The sequence below is a fragment of the Physeter macrocephalus genome, chromosome 7 (assembly GCF_002837175.3).
Source record: "Physeter macrocephalus isolate SW-GA chromosome 7, ASM283717v5, whole genome shotgun sequence".
Taxonomy (NCBI): Eukaryota; Metazoa; Chordata; class Mammalia; order Artiodactyla; family Physeteridae; genus Physeter; species Physeter macrocephalus.
Window position 1 is genome coordinate 124,762,687 of NC_041220.1, and position 11,866 is coordinate 124,774,552.

At 39.6% G+C, this 11,866-nt stretch overlaps 1 protein-coding gene across 1 annotated transcript in view; it reads right to left on the reverse strand.

The window, feature by feature from the left end:
• Positions 1-161: 161 nt before the first annotated feature.
• Positions 162-11,866, reverse strand: part of NDNF (neuron derived neurotrophic factor) — a 37,878-nt gene continuing 26,173 nt past the window's right edge. The window contains exons 2-4 of the mRNA XM_007116144.3: positions 9,408-9,596; positions 3,874-3,998; positions 162-2,200 (exon numbers count right to left, since the gene is read on the reverse strand). Of these exons, the coding sequence (XP_007116206.1) occupies positions 807-2,200; positions 3,874-3,998; positions 9,408-9,595 (1,707 nt within the window). The 5' untranslated portion in view covers position 9,596 and the 3' untranslated portion in view covers positions 162-806. The remainder of the gene's footprint in view (positions 2,201-3,873; positions 3,999-9,407; positions 9,597-11,866) is intronic.

Here is an 11,866-nt window from a genome sequence, read left to right on the forward strand (position 1 = left end):
ACGAGCCCGTGTCCCCTGCATCGGCAGGCGGACTCTCAACCACTGCGCCACCAGGGAAGCCCAGCATGCCTTTTAACTGTTAAAAAAAGGGTCAAACCTGGTGCAAAATTACATAAAGGCGCAGTTTGTGGGACAGAATAGAAATTGAATACACCAAGGTAGCTGCTTGGGAAAATGAACAGTATATAATCTAATATCTTTAATTTTATATACATGAATATAATGTATGTCAACTTTGTACATGAGATACATACAGTATTTAAACATTTTACTCAACAGATAAGAATTTACAATAGCAATAGAACTGACTAAAGGGCTGTCCACTTAATACACTTAGATTAGATCCGTACTTTAACAGGAAAAGAATTTAATAGCTTACAATCATAGAAACACTGACATTGAAAACAAGACTTTATAAAATAATTTATATATATCCTAGCATCTATCGAGAGGAATAATTTGCATTTGTGGATGTGTGCAATGAATGGCATATTCAAAATTTTTATGTGATAAAATAATTTAGAAGCAGTTCATGCAGTGGTCAAAGCAAGGGATGGCAGTTCCTTCAAGATGTCCTTTCTCTTTGACATCAGTGGATATCAGATGCACATTAGGTACCATTAGGGCACACTAGACCAAGTCTCCTCCAACAATTACTTATATAAACATCAATATACACCAGTTGATATCCTTTCTTCCAAAGTACAGGTCACAACTTCTCTCAGCTGTGGGAGTAGTCAGTTTATACTTAAAGTGATTTAATGTCTCTCCTGGAGTTCTAAGTGATATATCTCTGTACAAGGTAACTAACAGAACTTCCTGGTTTTTACAACTTTACTCTGATACTTCACAGAGTGACCCCCATGTCCTGTGACATAAACATCCAGCAGGTAAGATTTTCCAGGCTGAAGACCTTTAATTGTTTCTGTGGTCACTGCTTTTTGCAGGTTTTGACTGTGGAAATATTTACAGAGGACCTTCTCTGATTTCTTCCTTGTATCTGGTCCAAGGCATTGGTTTTGCTCTCGTTTCTTCTGGTCTTCACTGTAATTATCATCCACTTCCTTTTTGTAGATGCAAAACTTGTTCCTTTCCTGGGTGCCGAGCCAAGCCACGGTTGCTGAAGAACAGGTACGGAGCTTGTCGAAGGCTTTGATGCGTGTGTCTTCCGGAAGAGAGGGAAATGACTGCTTACTGGGCCTGGTGGTAGCTAGTATTTTCAACATAGATGCCCCCTTCTTGTTTCCTTTCAGTCGAATGAGATACTTGGCTTTAGGTTTTCCTCTCAGCTGAAACTGTCGAATGCCTTCCACATTCTGAGACAGAAGAAGTTTCCCATCTCTTCTCACTTGGATTTGGACAGCGTCCAGACAAGAGTGAATAAAGAAGGTGACTTTTTGGAGAGAGGAGACTGGAGCGAACCGTAGAAACTTCGCCCCCTTCCTTTTAACAAACACATCTGTAACTTTCCCATCTTTCAGCTCAACCGTCTTCTGTTTCGCTTCTTCCTTGGTCCTGGCGAAGGTGCCCACGTAAGCAGTGCTCATGTTGCTGTCGCTGTTTACCACGAAGACGTCAAAGTAGTACTGCGTGTCGGGTTTCAGATCCGAGACGGTGAAGATGTTCTTGTTTCCTATGCAGATTTTCTGAATGTCAACCTTGGGCCTCGAGTAGGCATGCCGCCCCAGTTTTGGAGACGGCTTGGTCAGGAAGCTGCGCTCTTTACCTGAATTATCCGAAGCAAATCCGAAGTGGGCGAAGTCAAAAGGGCTGAAGTCCAGACCGGGCTTTGGTGCCATCATGAAAGCGTCGTCCGCACTCAACTTCGCTTCCACTGCGCAGAGACTTTTGAAATTGTGCTCTTTGTTGATGACCACACAGTACTGAATGGGTTGTTTCAGCAAAGAGGCCGTGGGGCTCGGTTTCCAAGCCAAAGTGACCGTGGTGCAACCCAGGGAGGTAACGTCGACTCTTGGGTCATAAGGTAATTCAGGGTAGGGCTGGTCAGACTCCGGAGTTGTGGTGGCATATACTTTGAAATGTGTGTCTTTCTCTGTTGAAAGAAGCTCCAACTGATATAAACCAGATGGGGAACTAGAAGATATGAAATATTCCACGTCGTTGCCTTTGTAGGAGAAGAACTCTGTGCCTTCCTCATGAATGATCTGCTGCTTCTGTCGGTCCAGAGGTTCTGGATCACCTAAGGGACACAAGAGAAGCACAGCCTGCACGTCAGGGCATGTGCTATGGCTTGCCAACCTCAAATTGTGTTCTTAAGACAATGTAATTTAGCTTTCCTCCATTATAAAAAAGAATACATGTTCCCAGTAGAAAAGTGGGAGATAGAGAACAAGATAAAAATAAATCATCCATTACTAACAAGATCCAGATAGTCCTTTATTAATAGTTGGGTCTATTTCTATCAGTCTTCCTTCTACACATGTTTATGCAAGTTGGTATTATTTTCTCGTATTTTTCTCTGCAGCTTTATAACATTTACGATCATGCATATACGTACCTAGAGAAACCTCCATTTTTCTCACTTAATATTATATCATAAAAATAAAACTGTTGGTTAATTTTTGACCATTATAATAATGCTGTTATATATGTAAGGCTTTTCTGATTTTACAGTATTTCTTCAGGGTAGATTCCAGCTGGTAGAATTTTTAGGTCAAAGACTGCAAACCTCTTAGAGACTAATCTCTACCGTCAGTCTGCTTACCGGAAGGATTCTATCAGTTTGCTCTTGGACGGCTAGCCATTTCACTAATTTCACTTTTGTTAGTAGGACTGGACAATCTCATTAAAATATAGAATACAAAGCACCAGTAAGAGGACCTAATTTTCAATGTGTAGAACATGTGCTCAGGAGGAATATAGGGAAAGTACTGAAACTAAAATAATGTTTTCCATTTTTTGTTACTGTTACTATCAGATATCACACAGATATCGGTGTTAGAAGACCCAGAGAAGGACTGTGTAGCCAGAGGGGGAATGGATCTTTTCCAGCTGATCACTGCAGGTTGAGAGTGAGGTATGTAGAATTTCATATTCCTAAACCACACAATTAACACAATCATCATGTGACTATGCATTCTATCTCAATCTCATCACTCCCCATATGTCCTTTCAATATTTTCCTAATTCCAGTGTTCCCACATCCTTGTAAGTATCCAGCTTGCTAACATCCTGTCATGGCACCAATCTCAAGCCTTCACTTTAAGCTAGGGTGCCTTTGCCCCTTAAAGGGAGGCAGCATCAACCCAGGGCCTCATACAGACTCTACCCATTTCTTTGTATCTGTTATTGGCTTTCCATCGTCTGCATCTTCTTTAAATGCCTGACCTAGTCCTCCTGACTTTCTTCTCATCCTGGACTTTCAGTGGTGCTCAATGCTCTTTTGTTCTCTCTTTGTGGCTACCCTTTACTCCCCAGAGATCAGAGGCTCTTACCCTTGGGCGCATGTGAGATCCAGCTGGAGGGGAACTTTTACCATCCCAATGTCCAGACCCCACCCCAGGGCAATTAAATCACCACCTCTGAGCTGGGATGCAGGCGTCAGTAGCATATACAGCCCCCAGTGGTGAGTCCAGTGGTTAGGCAAGACTGCAAACCATAGCCAGGGAAGCTAATTCTCACCTCTTGCCTTTCCTCACTCCTTCAGCCCACACACCTGTCTCTCTCAACCTTTTATTTCACCAAATCACCGCCATCTGATGTCATCCTCCATTTCCCTCATCTCCCTCCCCAAATCTCCAGCTTCCCCCATGCATCCATGCTGGTTTTTCTTACTAAGAGAAGGCCGTCTGTCTCATAAGCCTTTCAGCTATCCATCCAGAGGTCTGGGGCCAGATCCGCCACACCGCTTACCTGAGCCTTCCCCGCTCGCCTCCTCCGGCAGCTCCTGGAGGCTCAGCGTCCACGCTAAGGGCGCATCGCAGGGAGTCACTGTGACTGACAATGGCGTGTTGTCTTCTTCAACCACAAAGAAATACCTGGGTGAAAGTGGACCACTTCAGACCGAGGTAATTCATCCTAACACTTAAAACCAGGATTAGTGGGAAAAACCGCTTGGTTTAATTTGCATTCACTTAACAGAAGATCAAACTGGCTGTCTGACACAAATCATGATATTTTCAGCAGTAACCGTGGAAGTCCAATAGCCCAAGCTTCTGCGACCAGATTTACCGTCGACACAGTTTGAAACAATTGAAAGACATTGAACCAAAATGTGGAGTTTGGGTGTTACTCGAGTTAAGAATCAACACTTACCAGTTTGGGGGTGTTATTTAACACCAGTGCAAAGTAAGTCACAACCAAGAGGAATTTCCAGGTACGTTGCCCTACAGGTACTGCATTTTCCATAAATTTGGCGATACATTTATAAGTTACCCCAAGGGCACTCTAAAGCACCAACCATTCCAAAAGATCATTTGCACAGCAATGTCCTTCTAAAATGCATGTTGGTCCCTGGCAAAATAACACTGTATTCAGGCTTTTACAATCTTGACTTTTGTTCACAGTTTTGCTATTCCATATCCTTTTGGAGAGAGGTATCTAATGACCGTCTGAGAAATATTTTTAAAAGGTAAAGATAACTGTGTCAGTCAGTGGAAAGACACATTTCTCTATCACTAAGATTTTCTGTTGAATTAATAACCTAGTGATTTGAAAACATTTTAAAAGAACAAAACGTTCTCCTCTATGCTTCCCCCTTAGATTTTTAAAATGATGTCTCAAAAGAACTTCTAAGTAGAATAAAAATATTGCCTATGTATAACACTGCTATATATTCTTACTCTGAATAATTTAGATGATTCCATTTATCTTTCAAAGCCCATAATCTTGCAAGGGAGGAAACAGTGGTTTCCTCACTGGTTTCACGGCAAAAATTAAGCAAGTTTCACCTCCTAAAGGTTGCACCTCCTGGGTACCTCTTTGCCTCTTGATTCTCTCTATATCTACCCCAACACCCTCTCCAAACTGACCACCGTGGCCAGCTGCTCCATCAGTCTCCTCTGCAGTTCTTCTCACCTCCCCGACCTCTAACCCATGGGGTGAACCAAGGGCCTGTGCTAGGACACCTTTTCTACCTGTGCTCATTCCCTGTGTGATCTCACCCAGGCTCACAGCTTTAAGCTCTTCTATTTTAATGATTCCCAAATTTAAATTGTCAGCCTGTACTCTTAGCTAAGTTTTAGAGACAACTATCTTCTCTCCAACTTCCTTTAGAGATTACTGAAAATTTCAAACTTAAGATGTCTGATCCAAACTTCTCATTCTCTCGCCAAACCAACTTCTCCTGAAGTCTGTCTCTACTCAGTAAATGACAACCCTAACCTTCCAGTTGCTCAGGACAAATGTTTTAGAGGCATTCTTGACTTTTTCTTACTCTTCCACTCCACATACACTGAATCAGCAGTCTTTTTTTTTTTTTTTGGCTTCATCTTTAAAATATACCCAGAGTCCATCATCACTTTGTTCCACTTTCCCTGTTACCACCAGATCAAGCCACCATTTTTTCTTGTCTGAGCGTTGCAATAGCCTTCTGACTGGTCTTGTTTCCACTTTGACCTCCTTAGTTTATTTTCCTCCTTCCAGGAGGAGATATCCATGTACACCTAAGTCTGAACATACTCGCTGCAAACCCTCCAGGAGCTTCTTGTCTCATTCAGAACTTGCAATGATTTGCGTCCCCAACCAAATCTCTAAACTTGTCTCCTCTATTCTCTCCCTTCTTTACTCGGCTCCTTGCTCTCTGTGGAATGATTATGGCACACTCTTGCCTCGGGGCCTCTGAACTTGCTGTTCCTCCATCTGAGATGCTCATCCTCCAGCTGTTGACCTTATGTGCTCAGTCACTGCGTCAACTCTCTTCTCTAGAGTTGGTCACCTTCTCGCCATAGACCGACTCTGACCCCTTATGGAAGATATCACCTTCCTACCCGTGAAGCTCTTCTACTCCTCGTCATTTTTCTTCAAAGCACTTTATCACTACCTGATGTATTATATATACCTTTGTTTATTTTTTTATTTTTCCACCCCCCCCCCCAACTAGAATGAAAGCTACAAGAGGGCAGGGCATTTGGCTCATTGATGAAGACTTACAGACTAAAATAATTATTAATAAATATTTGTTGAATTAATGAATGAATAAGTGTAGCTTTTCACTTTTGGGGAAAAAAGTCCTTAATTGTTCAGAGAGTCTACAACTTCCCCAGCAGTGGGGCCTCCGCCTACCTCACTGTCATGTCATCATCCCTTTTGCTTTCTGTGCTCGAACCACGTAGGGCTTCTTTGAGCCATTGGGATGTTGTTTGCTCTGCCTGAAATACACCCCTTAGTCCTTACTAATGTTTGTAAATAAATAAATAAATTATTTTAAAATTGAAATATAGCTGATGTACATGCCCTTACTAATATTTAAACGTCACTTCCTCAGGGATGCCTTCTCGTACTGTTCTGGCTCAGGTTCTCTTACATACTCCGAGTGTCCTATACTTTTCACTTTGGGCACCTATTGCAATTTGTTACTATATATTTATATTATTATTCGATTAATGTCATTTTCCCAACAAAGGCCCACTTAGGGTTCATTTTCCATGTCATTTTATTCTCAGCATTTAGCACAGATTTCTGGATGTAGAAGGTACTTGATAAACTCTTCTTAATGAATGTATTACTAAATGAATAAACAGAACCCAAGAATCATAACACGTACCTTATTCTAGCCTTAGGATACCTACACTTAGTCTGTTTCTACCGGAAGATACTGAATCTGAATGGAAATATATGTGCTTTCCCCCCTTCACTATTCCAAGATGAATTAGGAGCTGGAGGGTGGAAATAGGGCTGTAGAAGGACAACTAAAGTGAAGACCCTATAAAAGCAAAAAAGCTTGTTCGGAATATAGTTAACTTAGACAATCATCCAAACAAAATAACTAGATGATTGCACTCTTTACTGTATGGAAATTTTATGGACTTAAGCATCCCTAAAGACAGGTGTCAGATGGTTTAATTTTCAAATTCAGTCAACTTTTGGAGAGTAGTATTTTGTTCCTTTGGCCAGGTTGCATAGGTAATATAAACCACATAAACATGACTGAACCTATGAACATTACAAAGAATTAGGTAAGACAAAACAATTTATTTAGCATGTGTAATTTTAAAAGTATTCAAAACTTTTTAGTTTTGTTTGTTTTTGGTTTTTATGTGGGTAGCAGAGCTAACCAGTGCTGAAATCAATGTGCATGTTCATCTATTATCTTCTGTTCTCATTTCAATCAAGAAAGTAGTTTATTTCCCAAAGTATGCAACTGTGTCTTAGTAACTTTAATACAGGCCATAAGCAACCAATAACAGAGAAAACAATGCTTGCATTCCACAGGGTAATCATTATACATATAAAACATCAGAGAGTCCCTCTAAGTCAACATTTCCATATGGAAGCACTTATGATTAGGGATAAAAGACAATCTGAATAAACTTTAACAATTTGACAAACATTTATTGTCTACCAGGCACAGTGCACTCATGGAAGGGAGCTGCAATCAGAGATGATGGGGCACGATCTATGAGCGCCAGGTATTTACTGGCTAGTGAGGGAGATAGAAATGTGATAAATATGCTCCAAATTATAAGGCCAGAGTTGAGGGATAAACACTCCATGAACCATTTAGACTTTGGAATTTATGTATAAACATAAGAATAATTAATGAATTTGTTTTCTTTTGCTATTCTCTGCTTCCAAACTTTATCTGGAATTTCATCTTAGTTGTAATATCAACAATGCCTATGTGTGTTCTCCCATCACATATTTTACCCCTAGAAATGACTGTGGCCACAACTCTTTAGTTAACTATTGTTAACATTGCATCCAAATGTAGATATCAAAGTCTCCAATCATGATTTGTGGGGGGGAAAAAAACCCCATAAGAAGGAACAAATGAAAGAAATAAAAACAGAAGGAGGAAAGGAGCATGTGTTGTTTTGAAATGTCTTATAATAAAAACATGTTGCTTCAAAGAAAAAAAAATGTAATTTTAAGACAGCGCTTAGAACCAAAACTTATTTAATTTTTAAGAGACTGGAAGATCAAAGATAAACCATTTATTTGATTAAGTAAAATGATTACATAATGAGGAATGCTGTATTTTAAAGAACACTGCAAAGCAGTGCACAAGTACATTTGGGAAATCAAAGTAATTTTTAAAGAAAAATTTGGATTCACTCAAAAGTTTCAAGAGACAAAAGAATATGACAAGCAAAATGGTTCGGCATGAATTCAGCTGATATTTAAGACTAATTTGAATCATTAAAGCTGCCTCCTCTACCCTTCCTTGTTTTCACAGACTAAGTCTCTGTAAATACTAAGACATCAAGTTCCTTTAGTGTAATCATCCTTGCATCTTGTGCCTTCACTCTTATGAATGTCATTGAAAGAGTCATAATTATTTTATATAATACTGACAAATCAGTTCCTAATCTATTACATTCATTCAAACAAATAATTTCATTCAGATGGTGCTGAAATGATACCCAAACAGTAGGTCACACCAGTCAAAATATGAAAACTGATTATCTACTCTCACACAGACTGACTGGATGGTAACATGTCTGTGCCATTCAGTGGAAGAGGAGCACCACGTTCCATTCTTATTGTCAATTAAAACTGAAGTGACAAGAGAAAGACGACAATAATTTGATACACCTCAATCTTTGGAAAATGGATTATTGATGATATGACATAGTTTTATCCCTTGGAATGCCCAGGTGTCCTAGGTTAAAAGGAGAAACTGTTTTTGAAATATGATAAAGAGGAGTTTGGGTACTGCAAAGTAAGTAACTTTAAATATAATTCGTTTATATGATTGATTGATTGATTTATATGATATGTTGATATATGTAAGTTTTAAAGGTCAAAATACTTAGAAGCGTTATGTGAGTTCAATATGTTGATGTTGGAGTGAAGATAAGTGCGGGGCCAGTTTTTATCTCTGTTTGGTTTGATGCTTTCAGAACCAATCATATTGATCAAAGAAATATCCTTACAAGCCAATGCAAACCCTTGAAGAATCATATGTGTTCAATTAATTTCATTTATCTTGTAGAGTCATTCTTAGAAATTTCCTACCATCCTGAAGAAAAGAAAATGATCATTCCAAAACGTTAGACATGCAAGGACTTCTCTCTCCACCCAAAAGATCACAATCAGCGAGAATCAAAGAGATGTCTAATGACTAGTCGTTGCACTGCCATTTTATTTTCTTACTTAGAGAAAAATAGGCAATGCTCTCCAGAGATTGATTGCAAATTACCTAAACTAAGTCTAAGAGGTCACTTTCTTTTTCAGAGACACCCGTTCTGAGCTTATTGATAAAGGAAGTACTGCAAGGAGAATACCTTTTAGGTGTGTCTCTAAAGAGATAACTGCTAATTTCAGCTCCATCTGGAATTACTGACGAATCATGAAAAAATGCCTTGTCCCGAATTTGCATCTGAAAGAGCTCCTCATCTCGAGTGGGTAACTTCTGGGTCCTGGAGCTGAGTGGTAACAGCAGCCACAGCATACACCAGTGGAGAGGCACCATCCTGGGGCAACAAAAAGAATTGCTTACATTAATTTTACAGGCAAAACACTTGGGCAAGTTGTGAACTTTCTGAAGGGTTCACACTATTTGGTTTTGACAGAAAGAGCTGTATTATGTATTTTGGAAGCACATGAGCTTTAAGGCGACTTTCCAGTTCTTTTTTTTCCAAAGTATTTCAACAAGTTGATAATGAATTCACCAGAATTTCAGATATTAAAAAGATTTTGAAACAAAAGGACTCTTGGTGCATTAACCTCCTTGGGTATTCAGAGAGAAAAGGCCCCCCTTCGTTATGGCAGAAGCCAATATGGTCATTGTAGACATCTCCATACAAATGTCTCAAAGCTTGAACCATAACATAAGTCACAGAGACCCGCTGAGAGCCAGAAAATTACCACTACACAGTTACTTTTCTTCTTCCTTAAAATTTGACTAAGGATCATATATAGAATTATTCTGCAAATCAGATTTTCATAAATCAGAGATTTTAAGAGATTATAAAGTTTAACTTTCTTATAGGATAAGCAATTTGTCCAAAATCCCGAGGTGAGTTATTTGCCAGTGTCTAATATTACAGATTTACCAGACTCTTGAACACAACACTTATATATAAACTTTTACCATATTAAAAAGTGGGCTTGGATTCCCACTTCAAATCAAGAAAGACCACTGGGGACTTCCCTGGTGGTCCGGTGGTTAAGACTCCACGCTTCCAATGCAGGGGGTGAGGGTTCCATCCCTGGTCGGGGAACTAAAATCCCACATGCCCTGCAGCGCAGCCAAAAAAAAAAAAAAAAAAAAAAAGACCATTGGAAAGTTCTATACTTAGGTCATTTGTCTTAACCTCCAGCAGAGTTATATATTTACCACTCCAGTTTTCATTGAGTTACATTTTGGCATTTATCACTGACTTTCATAAAAAAAATCCTATAAACAATCATGGATCATTCTCTAGGGCACCTTGCTGTAGGAATGTTTTCAAGGACACCATCTTCTACATGTTTCCCTTTCCCAACAGGAAGGCGCAGGTAGGCGAGTTCTTTTCACCTCAAGTGCTAATGAAAGGCTTTGCTCCCTTTGAAGATTTGGTGCCTTTTTTCCTCACAGAAAAAACTAGGTAAGGAGTTGTTTTCCCTTATCTCTTTGACAACACACATCAGGGAATTCAAGCATTGGGGAAATATAGTGTTTTTACACTGAAGTACTTTAAATAGTGAGAAAGTCAAATGCAAATATTTGTGATAATTTGAAATGAAGAGAATGCCAGTTTTATTTCTAAATAGTCATTGCTATAGCTATGAGGTCACCTCTACTTAAACCATCACTTGACTTTAATTTTTCTTTGAGTGCTACCAAAAATAGATTCATACAACTGAAAATATTTTTTTGAAGGGAATAAGCTTTTCTTTTTTCTCTGAGAGTTTGAGAAGTCATTTTTCCCAGTGAGCTTGCTCAGAAAGTTCCTTTAACTTTACTTTTTCAAAACTTGCTTTCTGCCGTGTGCTCTGCAATTTTCCATATAAATATCTGCAGTAATGAAGAGTTACTATGTGCAAAACACGGTGCTAAGTTGCATTTATATTCACAATAACCTTGTGAAGTAGGTGCTACTCTTATATAAGCATAAACCTCCTTTAACATAAGCAGAGAAAGGATATAAACCCAAGTGAATCTGACTGCAGAGCCCAAACATTTATTTCCCATCCTTATTTCTCAATTGTATTGCCATTGAATGAGAATTTGACCGAGAGCTAAGAAACTTGACTTTTTAGTTTCAGCTCCTAACTAGAAGTGTAATCTTAGGCAATTCACTTAAAATTCTGGACCTCAATTTTATGAAGGGTTTGGAATGGATGATCTCTAAACTCTGAAAACAAATGATGATTCTGAGACTGAGCACTAAAATCCCCTTCCCAAATAGCTAGCAGTTTAGGAATAAGAACAGGCCTCCTTGAGTTTCATTAAATAACCTGTCCCTGAGATATCCAGGTGATTGTCAAGGTGGAATCCAAGGAAAGTTGGGGATATAAACGAGAGCTCATGGGAGTTACTAACAGCAAACAAAGGTTATATCTACAAAAGATGGCTGGGGGGATCAAAAATCAAAGCTCCGTGAACCGATTCAAAACAAATAGGGAGGGCTTCCCCGGTGGCGCAGTGGTTGAGAGCCCGCCTGCCGATGCAGGGGACACGGGTTCGTGCCCCGGTCCGGGAGGATCCCACATGCGGAGCGGCTGGGCCCGTGAGCCATGGCCGCTGAGCCTGCGCGTC